At 35.5% G+C, this 25245-nt stretch overlaps 2 protein-coding genes across 2 annotated transcripts; one reads left to right on the top strand and one right to left on the bottom strand.

Moving 5' to 3' along the window:
• Window positions 1–241: 241 nt before the first annotated feature.
• On the top strand, window positions 242–10267 carry EEIG2 (EEIG family member 2; the record flags this gene model as incomplete). The annotated part of the gene is made up of 10 exons (XM_010171186.1): window positions 242–362; window positions 949–978; window positions 1467–1583; window positions 3233–3279; window positions 7102–7208; window positions 8140–8235; window positions 8793–8979; window positions 9071–9198; window positions 9600–9669; window positions 10225–10267. Coding segments are annotated over 10 exons (946 nt in total), but the record flags the coding sequence as incomplete, so codon positions are not given.
• Window positions 10268–17718: 7451 nt separating this feature from the next.
• On the bottom strand, window positions 17719–25007 carry HENMT1 (HEN methyltransferase 1). The gene is given in 7 exon segments (XM_010171185.1): window positions 17719–18018; window positions 18020–18124; window positions 20024–20201; window positions 21846–22028; window positions 22432–22566; window positions 23653–23765; window positions 24891–25007. Coding segments are annotated over 7 exon segments (1131 nt in total).
• Between the last annotated feature and the right edge of the window lie 238 nt (window positions 25008–25245).

Raw genomic sequence — 25245 nt, 5'->3', positions numbered from 1 at the left:
CATTTGCAAAAACACACGGCTGTTGATTTTTTCTGATTGTGTTCAAGGTTTGAAACCGTTTTTAGTCTTGCTACATGGATTGAGAAGTGAAGGATGATTATTCAGGCCTTGGGTCAGATTTTGCATGAAGTGACCACACTACAAACAGCAGAACCAGATTTTGTCCTTGAGCTGTCCTGTTGCATTTTATGGTCCTGAATGTACACGCAACTGATACTAAGCGTATGTTCTCTGTTTGCAGGGAGGTAGTACAGGCAAACTGTGTCCGTTGGAAGAAGAAGTTCTTATTTATGTGTAAAATCAGCGCCAGCGCCACAACAGGGATTCTGGATACTTGCATTTGTAGAGTGTCTGTACGAAAGGTAATTTGCTCTTTTTCTCTCCTCTTTCACTGCTCTTTCTTCACTTGTTTTGGTTTAATTTTTAAATATTTGATAAACTTCATAAAGCAAATTTTAGCTGCAAACATGTCAGGTATTCTAATCAAAATTTCGTAGTCATCTTATTAACTACTTTAGTCTGACTAATTAATTTTTTTATGTTCTTATTGAAAAGAACAGTTTTTCCAGTAGGATGGCACAGGAATTGCCATCAGTCTTTGTAAGGTTAGCCTTTGAAAGATACTTCTAGCAGGCAGCAGTAAACTTAGAAGCCTTGAAATGTGCTAAGTATCAGAATTCTGTGTGCAGCACTTGCTTCCTTGGGGGCTAGACTTTGCAAGAGCCAAATGCTGGCTGGCATCAGGCACTCACCCTTCCCCCCCACCCCTCTGCAAGATGACAGTCTCCTCCTGTTCTAAATGACAACAGTACTGCCTAGCAAATGTGTGTTGAGCTACTTTAAAACAAAGATTAGTATATGCTTTTCTAAAAAAACCCAAAACAATAAAAAACCCAGTCAGTATTTTAACAGCTTAATGGCATGTCTTTTTTTTCCTTTTTTTTCTAGGAGTTAAAAGGAGGAAAGGCATATGCAAAGGTAAATTGAGATGTATTTAATTTTGCCTATGAATTAGCTTTTCTTTCTTGTCATTTTATGCCCTTTTAAAGTAATTCCAGAATAGTACTCTAGTATCTACGATTTTATTATACTGACACAGTGGTGCTGGAACTCTCGATCAGTATATTTAGTAAGTACATAATATACCACCAGATTGCTTTTTTTTTCTTTCAATTGAATACATTGAAAGGGTTGATAAAAGTAAACCCTTCTGAATTTGTTTAATTTTAAAAATAAAGAGTACTCTCCTTGTTAGTTTTTCTCTTGAGATTTTAATTTTTAACTGAATATGCAGAATTTGACACTTGAAGTTTTTCTGCTTTTTGCCTTGGGCCACTCCCTTTAATGGGCTTCCTCGTTCATATTGGAGAGAAACTGCTGTTGAGTGGCATTCAATACTATGCACGTAGCAAGTACCTTCATTTAGTAATATGCTTACTACTAACTTTGTTATTTTCTCTTAACAGCTGGGATTTGCAGATCTAAATCTATCAGAGTTTGCTGGATCGGGAAATACCACTCGACGCTGTTTACTGGAAGGTTATGATACCAAAAATACAAGACAGGATAATTCCATTCTCAAAGTAATTTTTTTCCTTTATCATATCTAAACTAATAAAGCAGAGAACAAGTAGTATTATTAAGCACTTAGTGAAATTTAAAACATATTTGCTGAACCTCTTTCTAAAAGGAAAACTATTTAAAGTAAAAACATCAGTGTTGTTTAGAGAGAGTCATTAAAATCCATGCAGTCAAATATAGAATTTGTCCTACTCTTTAAAATGGGGCTGGGTTGCGATCATAGAATCATAGAATGGTTTGGGTTGGAAGGGACCTTAAAGATCATCTAGTTCCAATCCCCCTGCCATCAGCAGGGACACCTTCCACTTGACCAGGTTGCTCAAAGCCTCATCCAGCCTGGCCTTCAACACTTCCAGGGAGGAGCATCCACAGCTTCTCTGGGCAACCTGAGCCAGTGTCTGACCACCCTCACAGTGAAAAACTTCTTCCTAATATCTAATCTAAACCTCCCCTCTTTCAGTTTAAACCCATTTCCCCTTGTCTTGTCATTAGTTGCCCTTATGAAAAGTCCCTCCCCAGCTTTCTTGTAGGCCCCCTTCAGGTACTGGAAGGCCGCTATAAGATCTCCCCGGAGCCTTCTCTTTTTCAGGCTGAACAGCCCCAACTCTTTCAGCCTGTCATAAAAAAGCTTTTCTTTTTTAAAAGAAAAGCTTTTAAAAGGTATTCCTATTCTAACAGGAATTGAAAAATGGCATAGGGAAGCACGATAAAAAAATTAATACATTCATATAAATGTAGCAATTATATCTTTAAGACTTGGCAACTTCCTGTGCAGCTCTTCTAAGAGTGAATCTCTTAACTGGCATAGTTATGTATAAAGCCAGCTTCAACACCTCCATGACTCCTGGAACTTTCCCTTTTCTATTTGATAGTAATCGATATAACAATTGGTGAGCATTGTTGGAAGAAACCTACCCTGCCGTTCTCTCCCATTAGTCCAGGGAGTTTAAAAAAATGAATAAGCTGCATTAACTTGAAAATAATTACATACAGAATGTTACAATTAAATTTTTAAAAAATGTATTTTCCTACCAAGACACTAGGATTAATTTCTCATACTATTGAGTATACCATTTAAGCCTGCACTTTCCAATTTCTTTAAGACAGTCAGAGTTTTTCCAGAAAACTTTTAATTGATGGCTTTGACCCAGCTAACAACTCTTCTTGATGCATCGTAGTCCTATGGCATTAATTACCTTTTGTGGTTTTACTTTATCTCTGATGTTAGCACAACCACTTCTGTCTGCTAGCAGTCTGCTAAACACTCTCAGCAAAGAACGTACTTCAGCATCCTCTGTTTTAAACAATATTCTGTTTGCTCATTCATCTTTTACATTTCCTGTCTCTTTACTTTTCCTTTGAAGCCATCTTAACTGTTAGTGATTCTAAGATTCTTCATGATCTATGTATCTTTTTCAGAATCTTGTATGTGCAACTACATTACTTTAAATGCTATTTTGTGTTGTTTGCATGTGTACTAAGAAAAAGTATGTTCTTTTTTGCATAAATTTATTTGCATATGTGATGATGCCATTTTGTTTTACTTAAATGTAAGATCTGTTGCAAGTATAACTCGGTGACATGACCATGTATCACAGACCAATTCAGTTTTTTTTTTTCTTACAGTGGGTTTTGTTTTCTTAATGTGCAGGTTTTGATTAACATGCAGCTAATGTCTGGAGACCCATGCTTTAAAATGTAAGTGCATAAAAAAATCTGTGTGGGATAGTGTTTTGGTCATACATTCCAGGTTCAGAATTACACTTCTAATTTGTGTTTATAAACCTCTCCAATCTGGCAACAATATTAAAAAAAAAAAAGGTACAAAAAATGGGTTGGTAGCTAAATAATGGCTATCATGGTAAAAATACCAGTAGAAGTACCATAGTTCTCCTTGCTATTAAATAGTCAGTATATTTTCAAGCAAATAATACTAGCCTGTACATCTGTAATAAAAAAAAAAAAGAAAACCACATAAGGGAAACTATTCCTGCAGCAAGCTTATATAAATATACTTGGTATATAGGGTGATCTGACTAATACTTGTAATGTGCTGTTACACCGTTTATTCACAAGTCTCAGATGACTTTAAAAGATTTATTAAAAAAAAAACCAAAACCAAACCAGAAGTGTGATGTGACTTAGTACAAGAGAAAGCACTTAGAGATATTTAGTCAGCTAAGACATTTTGCAATTTAGTAAAAGATGCAAGAGGTAACATCTAAGGGGAGAGGTGGCTAGCAAAATACGCTGCTGTACATTCAGGATGCTTTGGCCTCATTGGCCTTAACCTGTAGTTAAGGAAATGTAACAGTTTTGCTACAGCACATTAACTTTCATAACTGACCACAGGACAGAAAAATCACGCATGCTAAGGACAAACCTAGTCATGAGTAAGATTAAATTGTTGCCTTCTTTCTAGACTAATAAAAGGCACCAAATCTTAGTGGATAACTAAACTGAAGCAGTGCAGTTGGCAAGCTCCCTATTTCCAGAGAACACCACTGTCTTGCTAACCATGACTTAATTATCCTGATCAGTAGGAAGTGAAGATCTCTCACACATCACTTGTGTTATAAGAGATAGTTTATAATAACAACTGCCATTCATTTTAAGGATAGGCTGAGAGTTATGTATAGAATATAGTTATGTATAGAATCTGCTTCCCCTCTACTCCGCTCTTGTAAGTCCCCACCTGGAGTACTGCGTCCAGTTCTGGAGCCCCCAACATAAGAAAGACATGGACCAGTTAGAACAAGTCCAGAGAAGGGCCACCAGGATGATCCGAGGGCTGGAGCACCTCTCCTGTGAGGACAGGCTGAGAGAGTTGGGGCTGTTCAGCCTGAAAAAGAGAAGGCTCCGGGGAGATCTTATAGTGGCCTTCCAATACCTGAAGGGGGCCTACAAGAAAGCTGGGGAGGGACTTTTCATAAGGGCAACTAATGACAAGACAAGGGGAAACGGGTTTAAACTGAAAGAGGGGAGGTTTAGATTAGATATTAGGAAAAAGTTCTTCACTGTAAGGGTGGTCAGACACTGGAACAGGTTGCCCAAGGAAGTTGTGGATGCCCCCTCCCTGGAAGTGTTCAAGGCCAGGCTGGATGAGGCTTTGAGCAACCTGGTCTAGTGGAACGTGTCCCTGCTAACGGCGGGGGGATTGGAACTAGATGATCTTTAAGGTCCCTTCCAATCCAAACCATTCTATGAATGCAGTGTGGAAAATTCTTCAAAAGACTGTTAATGCCACCGCTTTTCTGTAATTTAGAACGTTGGTAGACTGGATTGTTCGAAGAGTATGTGCTTTTCAGTTTAATGTCAGTCTTATTCCACATGACAGTAGATGGCAATTTTGTCTAGATCAGGTTTAAACGAGTTTAGTTGTATTTTACTTGTCACAAAATATTTGGGGGAGATGCTGATGAAATAATTCCTTCAAAATGAATTTGACCCCTTAAGTTCTAGTTTAACTTGATTTTTTTTCTTCAGTTCACTTCATTGACCACATTGTTACACTGAAACTAGCAGGAGATGGAATCAAAATGAGAGGACATAGTTTCTTCCCACAACATGCAATTAAGCTGTGGAAGTCCTTGCTACATGTTGTGAATACTAAAAGCTCAAGAAAGAATTAAGACAAATTCCTGAATAAAAAAAATAGAGGGCTATTAAGTGTAAAACATCTTATGAGGCTCAAGAAATACCAGCCTCCAGATGAGGAGATGTTGGAAGAATATTCAGGAGATACATTACTGTGTGTGCCATATTCTCTTAGCATCTATTGTTTGCTGCTGATAGAAACAGGATGCAAGGCTAGACAGACCTTTGGTCTGAGACAACATGCTTGAACTCTTAATTGTCCCCTTATACCACTAAAGGCCATTTCTTCTCTCTTCTTCTAACCTTCAATAAGAAGAATAGAACACTGTGAAATCTTATCTTGTGCTTACTGAATAAATAGTAGAAGGGTATCTGAATTTGTTTGATTGGGCAAAGCTTTTCTGTGTCCCCAGTTATTTAGCAACACTTGATTTACTTGAGTCAGACCTATTAACAGATACATCACTGATACTGATAAACAGTTTCTCCAAGGCAACTAACCAATCATTAGTCTTGTATACTAATAAAACAGTGTATTTCTGTTCTTCACTGGCTGGTACCGAAGTAGTTGAAATTAGTATCTAAATAGTTTTCTGGCTCCCTAGGAAAAAATCTCTAACTGAAATTATTCAGACTTGGCACTTTATTCCAAACTGATGATATAACCATTTCCTGGAACGTAAACTTTCAACACAAACAAAACAAAACAAAAAATTATCTAATCCAGATGTTTTTCACAGAAGGAAAAATAAACCTTAAAAGAATTTCACAATCTGGAATCAGCTACATATTTTATGAAGAAGCCTACAAGGCTTGATGTTTGATCTGCGGTGACATCCCTGAAAGCATTCAGCTCTTGCTTTTAGAAGTATGTTAGGCAGTTAAGTCACACAAGCATGATATTTCCAGAAGTGCTTTTTCTCTTTCTCTCTTTACTTTCAAACGTAACAAAGGCAGATCTATTACTGTACACAGTAACTAATGTATTGAGTATGTCAAATCTAAAAATGTCAACAAATATCCATTTGTATGCAGACCAACAGTCTGTTCCCAAAGTAAAAAACAAAAAGCTTTAAAAAAACCCCTGTAGGTAACATCTTGAAATGTATTTTAGTTGTATTTGCTTGCAAGAGAATACTTTCACTTTGATATTTTTTAATTAGTTTCTTTTGGACTAGCAAAACACAAACTTAGATGTTTATTCATTTTAATAAAATATCCCTTTGGTTTCTGGTATAATCTGAAACAAGCATTTAAGCTTTATTAAAAGCTTTTTAATATTGAACCAAATTTCAACCATATCATACATTATGCTTTTTTTAATTTGCAGGAGGTAGAATTTAGAGGGGAACACATGGAGATGATAACATAGGCCCCTTTGTTAGGAGTGGGAGGTTTATCAGCCCAGAATCTCCTCATGTACTGTAACAGAGATGAAACAAAGCCAGGAGTACATCACAGTGCCCAAGCCAAGCAGGCCAACTGTCGTTGTGCATTTGTTTTTTTTAACTCAGCACCATGTCATGTATTCCATGAAGCACTGAATTATGTATATTCTTAGCAAGTAAATGATCCTGTGATTCATACACTTAAATAAAATAATTAAGAACTTCAACAACAATCAACAAAGAAGGAAAAGCCTTCCCAGGATCCCCAGAAGCCTGAAGGGCTAGTGGCTGAGCAGATGGATTCTGTTAGATGTCCTGAAGCTCAAGAGTGAAATGGTGCTGTTTGGGTTTTTTTTTTTCTTTTTTCCTTTTAACAGGGGGCTAGGCACGTGTTTTTAGAAAAAAAGTTACAAGCCTATTAACTTGAAGCACAGTATGAAGTACGCCAACTTACTTGAAAAGAAAAATCTGTGCTCATCAATTTGGAGGGATTACAGCAAAAATACAGCAAATCTTAACCATCTTTTTCTTACAGGCCTCCTTCCACAGCAATGTCTATAGCAATTGCTGGAGAATCAGAATATTTGCATGAAGACAGGAAAGGTGGAGAAAACTTAAAAGGAGCACATCTGGGCATAGCAGGTATAAAATAATGCTCTTAATATCTCTGTTCTTTTGTAACTGGCTTTATAGCTTCAAGGAGATGTACAAAATACTTCAAATCTTAAAGGGATGCTGACAGTTGGCCCACAAAAAGACCTTCTTTGGTTGCTTGCTGAGATACACTCTCCTCAATAACGTCAGTGGAATCTCTCTTTTTAAAATTTAATTGAAAGAAAGAAACTTGATTGATAGCCTGCCTTATTTTTAATATTTGAAATCTTTCATTTTCTGTGTGACATATTTCTTGATTTGCTTTGGATTTGTATTTTCAATGAGCATTTAATTTGGTTCTTGATTTTCAGCTTCTGAATCAGAGGGGTATGCGTAACTGAGTAAATTTTGAGTGGTAAAAGTCCTAAGTATTGTTTAAAGTTGAAGTAGTTATTCTGAAATTTAGACTATTAGAAAAAATGCTATTAAAACACTTTATTACAGGTTGAAATTTGGGGAGGGGGGTTGTGGGGTTTTTTTGTTTGTTTTGGTTTTGGTTTTTTACGAGCTTCAGGCTCTTGCATAGCTTATTAATTTCCACCCTAAATACAGTTTGAGTTGTCTTAACCACAGTTACTTTTTCAGACAGAAAAACATCTAGCATACCATTCTGCTATGGAAAATATGGGGATCTCCTTAATGTCTACAGTGTAGGCAACTCTAAAACTACATTTCATACAAAACTTTCTAACCAAATGGTACTCTGTTTTACTCAGACAGAAAGGTATTATGTTTTTTTTTTTTAAGGACTGTATATTTGTTAACATACATGGTACTTTTACAGCACTTGAATCTTCAAAGGGTTTGTAGAAAAGCAGTGCCAAGTCCCTAATCCCTCTGGGAAATCTGACATTTGATTACAGGCAAAGTAATAACAAATCTGGCTTTAGCAACAGTATCTGACTTGCACATGTTGCAGATGGCTCCTCAAAGAGTGCCTCAGTCCCAGAGGAACTTGGTGCATGTGGACATTCCAGAACATCAAGCTACGCAAGTCAGCAGTCAAAACTGTCAGGTAGCTGTTAACAATTTTATTATGAATTGTTGGGGTTTATTTACTGTCTGTATTTTAGACTATAGAAAATAAGTATATTTTATATGTTTAAAATGGTTTGAAGTAGAAAGCTTTTTCCTAGGAGTTTCACGTGTGAGGAGGGTAACATTTTTTTCCTCTTAAAAGCACAAGGAATTATCTGTTCAGATGCAAGACAGCTTTTTCCCTTAGCTCCCTCCAATTAACATATCTGAAAAATATTTTTACCTCTTCCATGTGTAAAACCAAGTAACTCATAAATGGAAACTCAGTTCTAAAAGCTGAAGAGGAAGTAGTGACACCAAGTAATTATATTTGTTAGGAAGAAAGAGTTATTTATAACAAAAAGAAAACAGCATGTGTTAGAATACAAAACCCAAAGTAAATTGCCTAGTTGGTGTATGCACATTCATAAGGCTTTTGAAACCTCCTTATAAGAAGACGAAACAAAAATTCTGCTCTCAGGATGATAAAATACAAGTAATTACTTTGGCTGTCAGCAATGCACCTAACCTAGCTCTCCTGCACTTTCCCAACAGGATATAGCACATGTCACTCTAGATCATCCAGTCTGTCTGAACTCTGCCACAGGAGAAACACCTCAGTGAGTAGTACCTCAACAGGAATTGGAAGTATTCTAGAGCCATGTGAAGAGACTGAGCCAAAAGTAACTGAAGCTAATATTGATACTTCTGTTAAAGATGCACCATCTGAAAAAATCTGCAGGTACACTTAACTCTGAAAGCCTTATCTAGCAGAAGTAAAACATAATTTACTGTATCACTTCTAAGAGCTCTAAATATATTTAATTTTGCAGACATCCTGTAAAGCAAGACTCTGTGGAGTCACAGCTGAAGAGGGTTGATGCTACGAGAGTTGATGCTGATGATATAGTTGAAAAAATACTCCAGAGTCAAGACTTCAGTTTAGACTCAAGTGCAGAAGGTACGGAGATAAATAAGGAAGCTTAGGGAAAACTGATGCACATTACATGCCTTGGGAAAATCCACTCTCTTCACAGTCCCTGTTGCTTGTAATCATAAGGACTGTGCATATGGATCACTAAATTTTCTGCTTCATCCTGTCTCGCAGAAGTTGAAAAGACCTTTGCATGACTTGGGTAACTTTCCCAGAGAATTACATTAAGCCTGAAAAGAGCAGAGCAGGGGCAAATCTACGAGGAAGGTAGTTCCTCCAACCTATACCATGTGAAGTTTGGTTCTTCATTACTTAAAACATTTGCATCTGAAAGTATCAGATACAAAACTGGTAGATTTAAAATTACTTAGTTTTAGCTAGGGCAACATTAAAGGAAGCTAACATATGTTAATTCCCTTGCTTTTTAGAAGAAGGTTTAAGATTATTTGTGGGCCCTGGTGGAAGCACTTCTTTTGGAAGCCATCATCTACCTAACAGGTATGTAGCCTAAACAACTAATCCATAGATCCAGAGCTAATACTAAACAAAAATGCATCTTACATAGCAAATATTCTGTATATACATTCTCGATCTTTGTATCTTTCTATTCTATATCACTTAAAGGCACTGAAAGAACTAGATTTTCAGGTTTTAAAACAAAAGATGGGTTAGTTCCAAAATAAAACTGATGTGTCAGCCATAAGAATTATAACTTTTGGAGGTTCTGAAGAGTCTCAGTTCCAAAGTTTTCAGATACGAGCAATGGTTCAGTACAGACACAGGAAACAGGCACCAGTTTGAAATCTTAGCTCTACAGACTTACTACATTACTCCCTGGAGCTGGAAGAATTCAGTCTTAACTGAATTCAGTCTGCCCTTCGCATTCAGCTGTTCTGGTACTAGCTGTTCAGTTGGGGTTTTTTGTTGGGTTTCTTTTTTGTGGGGTTGGTTGGTTGGGGCTTTTTTAAACCGTAAACTTGCCGATTTGTGATACTTGCTGTTGAGCTCCATTTAAATTGTAATTGAACTAACTTCTTTTAAACATTCTTTCAGAGCAGGATCTGGAGCATATGAGCAGGTGGTGATAAAACGCTAGACTAGAATGTCAAGCAAGAGGAAAACTTGGAGCTCTGGTGTTGATATTTCTGTTTGCTCTGTTGGAAGAGTTGTGAAAGCTAAAACGAACTCAATGTGATCTTTCTTAAAAAAGTAATGGAATGCCTCTTGCTCATAGAGCTTCATCTTCTGTGGTATGAAGGCAATGTTTAGCTATGTATTCCTTGTGCGAGCACTTGGACTGTTTTTGTAAGCTCTACCTGATGATAATGGATAGTTGTGTGAAATGTTTTTCAAAGTATGGTTAAGTGAGTCCCATTTCAGTATTTTATACAGGAGATCACTTGTGGTGCACTTGGTAGCTTCTTTCCTAAAGAAGCTTCTAAAAGTTGGTCTTAGATGAACTTGAAGGAATTAATTACTTAATTTGATCCTACCTGTAATTTTAATCTTACAGAAGCTAAATCAAGTCAAAATTAATGTCAAGTCAAAATTAAGGCCTCCACAAAATAGCCCAGCTATGTTTTAACATAACCAAAACCTTCTCTTAAGTGTATTGAGCATAACTTCATTGTAAGTTTGAACAGTAGATGTGAACTTCACATTCATTAAAAAAAAAAAAATGTAGATCCAAACCATCTGTGTTAACTGTAAATGAAGTCTAGAGGCTCAAGTGCTTCAAATGTAACATCTGTTTTCATGCAAGTGACAAAAGAAGTGGGATTCCACATCAAAATGCTAAGGTACAGGAGTGTATTGTCAAGAAAGCTGGCTTGATTGTTAAATCTGGAGTTCAAAAGCTGCTTCCACAGAAACTCACTTCAATAATGCATGAACCTTGAGATTCAATGTGATGGTACTGTTTACAAACCTAGTCAGCAGTTTACTACCACCTAGAACTTCTCATTGTAGCTTAATCCTTCACAGTTAGTGCTTTGCCTGTGTTTTGAACGTGCCTTGCGCGACTGGGGAAGTACAGGGAGATTAAACTATTCACTAAACAAATTAAGCTTTAAAACTAGGTAAATATCTATACTATTATCAACATAACTTATTAAAAGAAGCACTTTGTTGTAGACGTACTCTGCACTCTGAAGAAGTCTTACTGTGCAGCAGATCTGTTGAACGCTTCTTCCTTCACTCTCTGTCCACTGTTACATTAAGGTCAATGTACTGTATTTAAATTTGCACAAATAGTGATTTGCCTGGCAGGCAAGAAAGCCATGCAAGATCTCTTAAAATTTTCACTAAGAATCATGAAATCATTTCCTTTTAAAGGGATGTGTTAGGTGACAGTTCTAATTCAGGCTTAGCTCTGCTTATTTCATTGTAAACTGCAAATGACCTTAATTTTGTTATGATTAGTTGTATTGTTTATCAGTAAGGCTTAAATTAAATAAAAATAGAAATAGTGTGGCCATTTTTGAAAGCTCTGAATGCTTCAAATTCTGCTCAGAGTGATGTTTGACATCCTTTTATTGAAGTATAAGTAGACCAAATGTAATAGATTAAAATAGGAAAAGCGGGCTTTTTTTCTCCATAAATCAATAGTAGCATTATTAGACTAATTTTTATTTGTGTTTTCTAAGGAAAATTCATATTTTAAAGCTTGAGTACTGTTACTGAATATGATTAATATGAGCTATTTCTCAGTTATGGTACTAAAATATTTTTATTTCCTACTGTAAATTATAATCTCTTTCAAGTGTTTTAATGGGTAAAAGAATGAATACAAAGATTATATTTTAGCTCCTGTTAACAGAAGTGTGGTATTATCAATTTCTGTCCTTCACAGGAATTTTAAACAGAAACTACATAACTGCAAGTATACAACTATCTCTCAGAGCATGATAGTTTCCTGTTATATAACTAATCTGTACCAAAAAAATACTACTGCAAGCCAAAAGGTGCATTAAATTTGAATAAATTAAGTTGCTTTTGTTACTCTCTAACACTGCTGCACTTGTTGACAAATCTATTAAAACTGGTAGTAGTTAGATGGTAGTTTACTTAAGTATACTAGGAAAAATAGGCATAGTTTGAGGAAAACAGACTTCTAAAAAGCATTGTACAGCTACTTATGTAATTCTTAAAGGCATTTCCATAGCCCAGATGCGTATTCTGTGTTAAGACACAGCTAACTGCCATAGATTAGGTATTTTCTTTACTAGAAAGTAGTTATTTTCTTGCCTGAGCAGATCTTTTAAATAGGAAGGAAATTTACATGGAAATCAAGCTTTTAATAAAACTGTATTCTAATAACTTATTGTTCTCACTTTGAGTTACAGCTCTATAAAGTGATTCTCTTATTGTGCATATTTTAAGTGGAACATAACATTTATATTTAGATGTATTTTCTTTTTTGTAAACTGTGTTATAAGAATACTGGAGACTCATGTAGTAAACTGGGATGCATTGGTGGTTGGTTTTTTTTTTACTGTATTTAAATGCAAATGTTCAATAAACTCATGTCTTCAGCTTGGAATATGTTTCTAAACAATTATGTCTTTTAATGTAAGCTAACTGGAAGTTTGTGTCCATTTCCATTTCTCTACTGCTTTTCAAACTTTACCTCTGCAGCTTATTAAACTTCATCCTCAGTCCACAAGGTATTCAATGGCACTGTTACTTGAACTTCGTTAGTTATCTGTCTCCTGGAGAGCAAAAGTAGTATGTCAGTCTCATGCAAATGAAAATCAATTTTAAAGCGTGAGGCATATTTGTAGGTTAATTATTAAGCAGTATTTGGGGAAAGGGAGGGCGCTGTGTCTAGTCCTTCCTCACTTTGCAATGACAAAATTAATCCTCCTCAGTTAAGTATAAAGATTTAATTACTTAAACTTTTCATACAGTTTGTATAACTTTGTAAATTACCTTCTTATTTTGCTAACAAAACTACATGTGGCATGTATTTCTTTTCTCATCAATGCACTCAAAATAACCATGCTTTTTGGAATTGAAAATTGCAGCTAATTATAGTGCAAACTATTTGGCACTCAGATCAGTTCAGTAATCAATTAATTGTATAGTAAGGATTAAGGGAAGTACCACATATATAACCAACTCCAGTCTCAGCTGTATTTTAATTCAAAAAGGAAGATAATTTTTCAAAAATTTCAGCAGAATATCCTAGAATTTCTTTTGTGGCTTTGTCTCTTTTCTGGTTTTATTAATCAACAGTTTCCATACAGAATAAAAGGCAAATCTCATCAGCGAACAAAATCTCCAGTGCAGGACCTCACAGTGGAGCATTCTTTCAGAAATATGAGCTATACATTTATACATGAAACACTCATAGATGCTAGTCACCTAACTGAATACCAGCAGCTGCAAATACAATCACTGGGGGGCTTTGAGGGACTCTTTTTAATGCTTTGCTTTTTCTACTTCTGTGTTTTCACACTGTTTTAGTGACATATATATTGTAAGGAAAATGTGTCATTTAGACACAGTCCTTTTTTAATCTGTAAGGAAAACATCTCTTGAAAACAAGGCTCATAGCTTGAAAACAAGGCTATGCACCACTGTTACATACACATGTAATATACCAATGCAAAACCATTATTGTGGTAGAGGGAAAGATTTTCCTTTACTACTACAGAGAAAGAAAAAAAAAAGAGATATGAAGTACCAGAACTTCATATGCTGTCACTGAATACTTAGGTGCATTTTGTTGACCTAACACGGGAAAACAACAATATAGAGACAAAGATTAGCATGGGAAAAAATTACTTTCTATAATTCTTGAGGCAAAGTAAGTTCTGCCTTCTCTGTACCCAACTGTTCATTCTTGCCTGCTCTCCTCCTCCCACACATTGCACCACTACAAGTTTCTGTGACAGATTAGTTGATTCAGTTCCCTGTACGGCCTCATAGTGGGATCTGCCAAGAAGGGGAATCTCTTACTACATTTGTTAAAACTTCTGTGGGACAGGTTATTTTCATTTTGTTGCTTCCTTGTTAAAAACTAGAAATTGTTAAGTAACACTTTTTTCTTTTATGTGAAGGGAGATCTCCAAGCACAAGCTAGCAAACTTTTGCTTAAGTTCAGAGTTAGATGCACTGCCCTTCCAATCGCAACTAAAATTGTTCATTGTAAGAACTTGTAACGAAGGCCCTAGGTTTGTGTTGTTTGGTTGGGTTTGGGTTTTTTTAATTGCCTTATCTTTTTTCTTTCCCCAATATCCTCATTTAACTATGTGCTAGTGTCAGTGTGTTTTATTTTGGGGATGCTCCCAGTGAACTGACTGCATTAAAGTGTTTGTTTTGTGAGTGAGGGAGAACATACAAAGGGCTTTTGTACAAGAATTTTTCTGTCATTTCAGAAATTCCTTCCTATGTTTCTTCCCCTCAGTTTAAATAGAAAAACAAAAAGCTCCCAACACCTAACCAGTATGAGTTATACATAATCCACCTGTAACTCAATGATCCAAACCTCATTTATCAACATAATGATAACAAGCATGGAGTAGAACCTAATACCATGGAAACCCATGGGAGATGGGACCAAAACACTTAAGTTTATTAGCTGTGAGATCTATTTGTTTGAGAAATCTTTGGACAGGCAGACAGTTAACTCCTCTGGCTCTCACAATGAGGTGGTTGGGTTTTATTTATTAAAATAAGTGAGGAGATATTTTTAGAGTTTATTTATACCACTTCCTCACTTTGTTATTTATTAAATTAAAACACTGATCAGAATTACTCTATTCAGCTATTCTGACCATAATCAATCCCTACTAACTTGCTCTATAGCTATCAAATTATTTTCCTTATATTCAGGATACTAGTTTGTTTTGTGGTAGGGTTTTTTGTTGTTGTTTGGGCGTTTTGTTTTTGGTTTTAATTATGTTATTTAGATTTTACAGTTTTGAACAAACTAAGGTTGATCTGTTTCAAGACATGTGTGCCATCTCCTGGTATAAAACATTTATTCTTCATAAACTTCCTTTCAGCATCTGATTTGAGAAATCAGAATTAAACTTGGTCAAACTGCAAGTTTAAATGGGACACAGTAAATACTGCGTTTATTTAAAAATATGCACAATAGTTTCATCAAAAGACCAACCTGATAACAAAGAGCTGTACACAGTGAATCCTGTGATAGGGTCTAACTGCTCTTGAAAAGACAGCGAGTTTCATACTTTAAGGAAAATCTTGATTAAAGTTTATTTAAGCCAGTGGAAACCTGGAAAGCTGACACACAAAATAGCATACTTTGAGTAAAAGCTAGCAGTCTCAAAATATATATATGCTAAATAGCACTTCTGTATATCATATGTAATAACTTCTTCAGTTTCAGTACACCTATGCATACTAACACTGTGAACAGGTAAGCCAAACATCTGTAGTTTGACTTCAGATTTTCCCCAGGAAAGGCATAAGCAAGAATGTAAGAATTGCTATTTGCCCCAGCTGTCACTGAAAACTAAACCCTGTTACAAAGAAAGGCAAGAGAATCCATGAACCCCTTAAAAACTGGATTATGGTTTAGGCCCCTTCACATCAGTTCACCAAATATTCACATAATCCATTTTCCAAATATAGCTACAAACCCTTAAGGGTATAATGTTCTGAGGAAAAAAAGCATGCATTTGTATAGTCTTGTTTGTTCACAAGACATTCCTTTAATTAGATGTTACCCAAATACAAAACTCAAGGCAAATACAATTCCAAATCTGATAGGTCCTCCTTCTCTTCCTATTTGAAACAACATAGGAAGAAGTTCTGTGGTCCAAAAATATGCTAACTATAGTAAACCATGTAGTGAACTGCAGAGATATTTTTCTAATAACTAACCAATGCTATTCTCAAACAGCTATGCTTATCAGAGTCCAAAGAATATTTACCAATTTTGAATTTTACATATATTTTAACATAACAACTATGGCAAGTTCTTACCATAATGTCAAAAAAGTTAAGCCATTCTAAATATCACACTAAAGATTAACTTTAATTCTTAAAAATAATTATAAATATTGTTATAACAATTTTTAATAATCCATGTCTATTTGGTTTAGGAGAAAAAATCTCCCACAAAAGACAAAGCTCATTAAATATTGTTTTAATCATTTAGTATGACAGAGAACTTTTTTTTTTCTTTCCCTGAAACTCAACCTGTTACAGATTCTGTATCATTTCTCAATTCACAGAACTACAGCTGCATTTTCCCTTTTTGTCTCATCTTTCACCTTAACCATTTCAAGTGAATTCCAGAAGTGTAGAAGGTAGGATGCAGCCATCTTCTTTAAGAAACAGTCAGCCCTCACACAGAATTTTTTATTTTCAGAAAGTTGTGAAACTTCCATGTTTCACAAACATGAAGTCAGTTCTGATAATAATAGCTCAATTCAAAGCTGCCAATGACATTGTGAAACACACACAGCATGAGGCCTTTCAATTAACTATCTCTTTACTCATAAGAAATACTCAGTTGAGATGTTAAAATTATTGGTTAAAACAACTTGGGTATGCAAAGAAACTTAAAGAGCACTGTGTTGCTTCATTAATCCTGTATGAACAAGCCAATCTGGTGCATCCTTCAAAATTTCTCTTAAGTCCACCATCTAACATTTGCTTACTGTGCACTTACACATACAATTCAGCTCCCCTTAAGAGAGTGATCCTGGCCAAGCCAGGATGCTCCATCTAGAACACCTCTGCTTTTTATTTCTGTTGAATATGTTGTCAAGACTTTTGGAAAACAGCTGCATGTGAAAACACATAGAGGGGTTTTTTCCAGACACACTGGGGCCAGGTTAGCATTCACAATGACAGGGGGTTTTTTATTATTTTTTTCAAAACCAGAATAGTCAAATATACTAGTTTCAAATTAATTCAGCTTATAGAAAGTTACAGGATGCAAGTTATTTCCCAAGGATCAGTCATCAAGAAACTGGATAAAACAGGGCTAAATCTACCTTTTTTTTCCCCCACCTTACATCCAACATCAGAGCACTCTTCCCTAGTATTGAATTTACTGAGCTATAAACATTTGTAGCATATTCCAATTTATCTGGAATGGTATTTGGTTTTTAAAAAGGCTGAGTATGTACTCATCTTAAAAGGCACCTATAAATTTTATTCTGTTAAGAGAAAACTTGCCCTAAACCTGACTCATATTTTTCAGCGTAACAATATAGTTCTGTATTATCATCAACTATCCTTGCAGCTAACAAAACATTACCAAAAATAATACAGTCGTGATAGCTACAATATGGTAATAAAAACCAAACGGAAAGACTTAAATTTTTCTTCATAGGTGTTAATTCTTTCCGTTTAGCTCCTGCTACTCTATTTCAAAACCCAACAAGTTGCTGCCATCTTTGTCAGAATCACTCATCTCCACTAAATGAGAGATGTGATGGATAAATACTGGAAGGTTTAGAAGAGATTTTATGGTTCTTGTTAGCATACAGAACACATCATTTGACAGCTACTAAAAAAATACTTTCGTTACTTTAATTGAACTTTGTATGAGAAATGTGCAGTCTAATTCTCTTCGTGTTCAGTATCGAGCATCACAGCAGAACCATTGCTGCTCAGTGTGACTTTGCCAGCAATGAGCTTGCATAACTTCTCAAAGGTACCACAAAGTTGATTCACCTTGGGAAAAGAAAAGATTGCTGTAAGAGGTATATAAACCATATTTCCATCAACAAATGGTTCCATGCTTTTTTCAACAACCAGTTTTCTGAGATCTTCTGAAAAAGTGTTCATTGAAGGTTGGAATTTGGATTTTCTTTCAGTAGGATCATCATTATACTCTTCATGTTCTGACATTAAATTTTTTCAGCAGATTTCGCTTAATGATTTGCGCTGTGAAAATAACTTCACTGATCACTGCATTCTGCAGGTACTTCTCATCTTTAAGACTTGGATACACGGCTTTGAAGACCTTTACATCACACAAGAACACAAAAAAATTCATCATTCTCATAGGCTCTGATTTTAACATTTGCTTGTCAAAAAGAACTTCTAAAATGTGAACATAATTTCTGATTCAATCTTGTTTTGCTTATCACTTTAAACATTTTCAGATAACAAAAATTGGACAATATGACTTGATTTTATATATTACAACTACAAAGGCATTTAGATAAGTTAACGGAACATCAAAAAAACCATGCTTATATCTGCAAGCTATACTTGTGAAGTCCTATAATTTTTTAATTCTTTTTAATAATTCTCTTACTTTCCATATAACTGATCATGAGGCTCTGGTGACAGTTCCACAGCAACATAGACTCTAAGATACTTCTGAATTGTCATCTGGAAACCAGGACTGCAGCTATGACTTTCATTCCGTTTTCAGAGTAAAACATGAAATACACTCTCAAAGATGCAGAGGATGCTAAAAAACAGCTTGTGACATCAAAATCTGTGAACTTGTGTGTTCTACACTAAGCTATAGTCCAAGGCAATTAAGGAAACTAGGCAGGGAATCTTATTCCCACTAGTTTACTAGGAAGTGCTTTATACCAACACACTACCACTGAAATTTCACGGTCTATGACTATTTCATCTTACTTTCTGATTACATCTTGAAATGTTGATTTATTCCCATAAATTAGTTACATAATATAATAAAAATTAATTTGACAGTCCAGGTTTGATAAGAACACATGAGATATAACATGTATTGTCTAAACTCAAAGGATACTGATGTCAAAACTCCCTCCCTAATGACCCTGTAATAGAAGATAATGAAAGCAATTTCCAGTACATGTCAGTTGCCTAGACATATTTCCAAGTCTGTTGAGCATGAAAGAGCACTTCACAATTCTATTAAGGGCAGCAGAACACAGGTGACATTTAAAATGTATAAATGTCTTTATAGCTTGGAAACTACAAAAGACATTCCCATAATGTCACTTTACATTTCACTTCAGGTCACAAATCACTTGAAGGTACATATATATCTTTAAACAAAGAAGTGAAATTTTAGAATATGTTCACTAAAACAAGTAATTTAAGGCCTCATAAGACTGGAAAAACCCCCCAACATATTTCTCTTTTTGAACTACTACTTCATGTTAAAAAAAAAAAAAAAAAAGGAAAAAGAAAAAAGTGTCTTTTGGTTTATACTGTGCACTTGGATGCATTAGGCTTTTTCAGTGTGCCATGCTGCAACACACAGCACAGTACTTTACAACAATATTATCTGATGTGAAAAGTGAAAGCTGTTTAGTGCTAAGAAACAAAAAGGTTTGATGTCTACCACTGCAGAACAGGGTACTTGGCAAGATCCCATGCCTCTGCAAAAACCAGAACTGGCTACCTGAAAACACCGACATTAAGGTGTGACATCAAATGCTACCGAGACAGGCAAACCACACAAAACAGGCCCTGTCAATCCAATTCTGGCAAATGCCTTCCTTCTGGTAATATATTTGACAAGACTATGCAGTTCTTCAAAACATACACTCAGTTAGAAATGCTTTTTTATTTTTTATGTGTCTGAAAAACCTGTGTCAATGCCAACAACCATGATGAAAAAGTGAATGATTAGAGGAACAATTATAAAAATAGTGTCACAGTATACCTGGCAGAAAGGAGAATTTTCATTCTAAGGACAACAGTATGTTAAAATAAACAAACAACTTAAAAGTTAAAGACTATTTACAGAATTAAAAACACAAATCATGGACTTAAAACTCTTCTGATCTGATGATGTGTGTTAATCAGAGCTAAGACTGGACAGCAACAGTAGACCACAGTAAGAACACCTTCACAGGCAGCTCATAGAAAATTTTACTCTTTATTCATCCTCCTAAAGGAAGAAAGTAACACTTACCATTTTGTAAACTGCTTCACTGGGCTTCTCAGACTGAGCAGATTCACTGGTTTGAGGATATTTTTTAACAAATACACCTATTTGGGTACAAAACCCAACATTCTTCATTTCTGTTGGTGGGGGCCCTACGCCAGTAAATTCCACTGAGTAATCATAGCATCTAGCAGTCTCTAGAGCCCTAAGAAAGACAAAATATTCTGATCACACTAAATATTCATCTTTTGATATGATAAAGATGCATTCTCTAACAGAAGCAAGACCCTGAGCTTGTGAATGCTTGAGCATAATTTCTCTAATAATACTCACATGCCTGAAGATAAGCACTGTCAAAACTTGCTGAATCAGAGCTGTAATCATATGCCTTCCACAGTCTGAATCACTTATCATCAGTAACTTAGGTGACCAAACACTACTGTTATTTCTAAAATATCTGTATAGAATATGCATGTTCAGTTACTTACTCACTGTCTTAAATGCACTGGAAGTGAGCTAAACCCTATCAATTTTAGGGAACAAAATTATTTGAGAAAAACCCATAAAAAACATACACAGCCCAAACCCACAAGAGACCAGTTAATAGAAAAGAAAAGAGTGAGGTTTGTTGTATAAAGAGTAAAGCCTACCTAATCAAGGTTATAACAACATACATGACATCTCAATGAAAACCAATCTTGTCATACTATGTATACATCAGCCAGCATGAAAAATGAGATGGGGCAGGGAACTAAAACGGCACTACCTGCCTCTATCATTCTCCATGAAAAATTAGCACACTAAATTAATATCTCATGTATTTTAGAGAATATTGCAATACTTGTATTTCACAACACAAATGTGAAGACTTCCTCATGTTTTCAGCTAAAAAAAAAAAATAAATCATTCTCTCAGTGATATAAATTTTTTAAATTTACATATATCCAAAAGCAGAATCTAAGTTTACTTTCCATCATACAAGTGGTCTCTAAGGTATTCATCCTTTAGCTAATAATGCAGGCATTAGTATCGTTATTTAGGGAAAAATATATGCTTCAAGTTTTACAAAACTATATACTAAAAAATCACTGTATACTTTAAAGTCTAAGGCAGAAACAACCTAATTTAAGGGATAAATTTTCCAAGATACAATTTCTGACCCAGAGTTGGCTATTGAGGTATGGCATCCTTTACTGTACCATGTCTTTTCTTCCACAACTACCTGAATGTTATCACAGAATAGGTATCTCACTCCCTCTTTATTTTGTTTTTATTGTATCTACTGATATTAGAGCAAGACACATCTCATTCAACCCTCTGTCATGTACATATGTTTTGCATAAAAGCTTTTGTTGTGCCATGATGCATTAAATTATTCTTAACTTTACTCAACATGCTCTACTACTGTGATTACTTGATAAATCTGCTTGCATACTCTTACAGAAAGGTCTGCACCAATTGAGTGCTTTGATTACACACCACACATAGTGAGCATGTTTCTTAGGTGTTTGTGAAGCATTTCTACAGCAGTGTATTATTAACATGTGAAAATGTTAAGTAATACCTCACACTTCAAATGCATTAATTGTAATAAAGATATATAAAAAGGAAAGTAAGATTTTAAAACATTTTTTGCAGCACAGTTACAATAAAAGCAAGCCAACTTAACTACCACAAAATGTAAAACCTACAGAGCATGCTTAACTACTCATAACAGCAAAGAAATGTTTCACCAAATCAGTGGGTGTGAAACTCCACTGACACCACACCACATACACAAACCTTTCTGAAAATGTACAGCTATTCCCTCCTCTCATTACTGAACGCCTACGGTGTTCAGTAAACTTACCAGCTTTGAAATTGCAGTCGGCTCCACTCAAATTTGTGGTCTGGATGCCTGAATAACGTCACTCCTCGAAGCAAAGGGTTAAATTCAGAATTCGGAGTACTGATCACAACTATGCTTGGAGCCATGAAACCAAACACCACTTCAGGAAACTTCTTTAGTTCTGATTCTTCCAGGTGCTCTATTCTGTAAAGGATAAGTTTACATACGCCTTTAAAAACACCCTACTGTATTTTAATCTTCTTAACAACTAGTCAAAAAAACCCCCAAGCCCATATCCGTACTTTGTAACTGTGAGCCTAGTTCTGCAATATTAGCACTGGCACTGCGGTCGAGTGGGACCTCATCGGTTTTTGTCTGAGAAAATTTCCTCTTGCATTTTGTACTTTTTCATCAGTATCTTTTTCCACCATAAGCTAGCACCACTTGAATTTCTTAGTATGGCTAATTTAAGCCCAAATTAGAAGATCCCACAATCCGCTACTCTTCTGCTTGAAAGGTTTGATCCAATCTGTGTAAAGCATGGACAAAATTCCAAACGGAACCCTAATGAACTTAGAAAAATGCAGTATGTTGGCCTAATACTTACAGTTCAATACACGTTACCAAGTCAAAACCAAGCATGCAAGGATCTTTATGGGCAACTGAACCGTGATGCAAGGTAACAGTCAGGGATCTTTCAGCCGGTTGCAAATAATCACCAGGGAGAGGAGACAACCTATGCCTACAAAAAGTATTAAAAATAGAGTATCTTAGAAAGGGCCTTAGTACAAGACAAACTGTGCATGTCACTGAACTAGCTAACACCCTACATAGATACCTTGTAAATCTCAAAAACGTTAACTATTTTACAGGGATAAAAAAAAAATAGTTTCTAATACAAACACTTTTTATTACTATCTACAACAGGACAGAAAGAGCAAAGGAGTTAATGCAGCAGTTGTCCTTCATGTTAACAAAAATTTTCACTATACCCTTAAGCCACTTGCAAAGCCACTTGTAAATTCTGTCAGTAGCTCAACTCTAAACACAGTTAGTCTAGCTTAGACATGCTTTACAGAGGTTTTGGAGAAATTATTAGGCAAGCACATTACCTTTTTTTTTTTTCCCCCCAAATAAAATAGACTGAGAACGAAAATATATGTACAAATTTCATTCTGAAATACCGCATCAGACAAGACATACAATAAACACTAAATACAAGAACAGGTTGCTCTTCTTCATTCTTGAGAAAGAACAGGTGATAATGTCAGCATCTGGATCCTACATATTCACTGAAACCATATGAATCGGCTTCTAAGAGAGGAACTTGAGTGTTCCTCACCAGTCTGACCCACGCGTCAAAGCTCACAAACTTCACATTTTAGAGCCTTCTAAGCCAGACACAAAACATTGAGCTCACCTTCCCATTTGGAAAAGATTAACAAGAATGAAGCTCCCACCATGGTGACAGTTACACGCACATTCCAAAAGGATCAGATCTGCATACCACAATAACGTCATAAACAGGTACTACTAATACAGTGAATGAGTATCTTTACAAACAGCATATTTCTTAGATGTACACACCTTCAGGGCCACTCCATGACATGGACCTTTGCTACCTCAGGTGATGTTATGGGCATCTACAGCCCAGTAGTCCCCAGATAGAGGTGCAATGTAACTAACAACAATGGATAGCTCTTCATTTGCCAAGCTGGTATTTCTGCATTTATCCTCATTTTTAAATTTTTTACAAGAAATGATATAACATGCCACCAACAGGTCAAACAAAATATAAACCTTAAATTAACATAATGCAAGAGCTTACATGTTCTCTTTCATTACACTGGCACAGATATCTAGCCCAGCTAACACTTCAATGCAACTGCAGAATTTCAACATCCAGAGAAGTGTGCAATCAGCACATCCTAAATCTGCCACCTGTAAATTAGATATTAAACAATGTGTAAATGCTGCATAATTTCAGAGACATTAATAAAATAAAAATTTCATATTTATGTCAAAACAACATTTAAAGATAAAATAAAGCATTTCACAATCATAACTAAAATTTACAGTTGTAAGCAGGATAGAAATGGATTTAAAAATTGTTTTTAAAACTGTATATAAAGGTCTGTCCTGGTTTTGGGCTGGTACTCAATGTGAAAACCCTGAGAGCACACCTCTGCCCTTAACTCCTCTGCCATTTCACATCCTAAATCAGAAAATTCAACACTTTAAACAGTGATGCAACGCTCCTGAATACTTTCTATTTAAAAGCAAATTACAGTGCCATGACCTCATAGAATGGATTAGAGTTTTATTAGCTACTAAAAGTATGATTATGTGAGCACACTGCTGGTGCATTTCTCATCAATTTCTTGCATACTCAAGACATTAACATCAGCTTCAGAGTAAAACATTGAAGACAGAGATATTTCTCAGCCTTTTGCATTTGGGGAGGAGGTGCTGGGAGGGAGGACATATTAGAAAAGAGCAAACATTACACAATATTACTTAAATAATTTAACTTTTCAAAATTAGTATCAAAACAAGAGGCCTGGTATATTTGGAGCAGGGGTGGAGAAGGAAACAGGAGGGGGTGACAAGACCTTATGAAAGTGTAGGAGAATTAGCCTCCTTAAGGAAATAGTCCTTAATGTCACTTCTTGTCTGAGAACATTCATGTGAATGATCAGGTAAACCTGATACTGTATAAGGCACTAACAGCTCTAGAAAGCAAAACCTAACTATTGTGAAAACAGCTTGAACCAAAATCCTCAGCATTATATTAAAAACTGAATGTTACCTACTCTCCAAACCAGGCTAAAGCATTTTTCTTGTTTAGACTTTCCCCTCTTCCCATCAATTAACATTAATTATATGCACCTCTGAAAAACAAAACGTGATCATCCAATGTCTGCTAAGGCAATTCAGTTTTAACAACAGCTTCTCCACTACTGTTGTTTAGTAATTAGATCAGCAGGTTATTATGCGTTCCCTGTCTTCCTGAGATACCCAATGTTAACTTTTTTCAAATTTATAACATAAAAAGACAAAACCTACCTTCTTAGGTTTGTATTTCCCCACTAAATCTTTAACGAAGAGATAGCGTTGTTTGTACAAAGGAGGTGTAAATTTAATAATTCCTGTAAGCTGTTCTTCTTGGAAGTTCTTATCCATAATACTTTGATAATGCTAAAATAAAAAGTTAACTCTTATTATCTTAAGTACTTTATAACATAGCAAATTACAGAGTTTGCTGTTTTCAGTGGTGTTTAATTCACAATTAAGCAGGGGTAGACCTGATCCTAGTTCTATTCAGAGAATGACAAAAATCAGCAAAAGGAATTAGCAAAACTAGGAAGTAGTTGTTCCCTCCACATCTAATGACATAAATAACCTTTTTATTAAAAAATAA

This window comes from Antrostomus carolinensis, unplaced genomic scaffold (assembly GCF_000700745.2).
Source record: "Antrostomus carolinensis isolate BGI_N321 unplaced genomic scaffold, ASM70074v2 scaffold11987, whole genome shotgun sequence".
In the NCBI taxonomy this organism is placed as follows: domain Eukaryota; kingdom Metazoa; phylum Chordata; class Aves; order Caprimulgiformes; family Caprimulgidae; genus Antrostomus; species Antrostomus carolinensis.
Note: the sequence above shows the minus strand (reverse complement) of the source record. Positions and strands in the feature narration are given on the sequence as shown.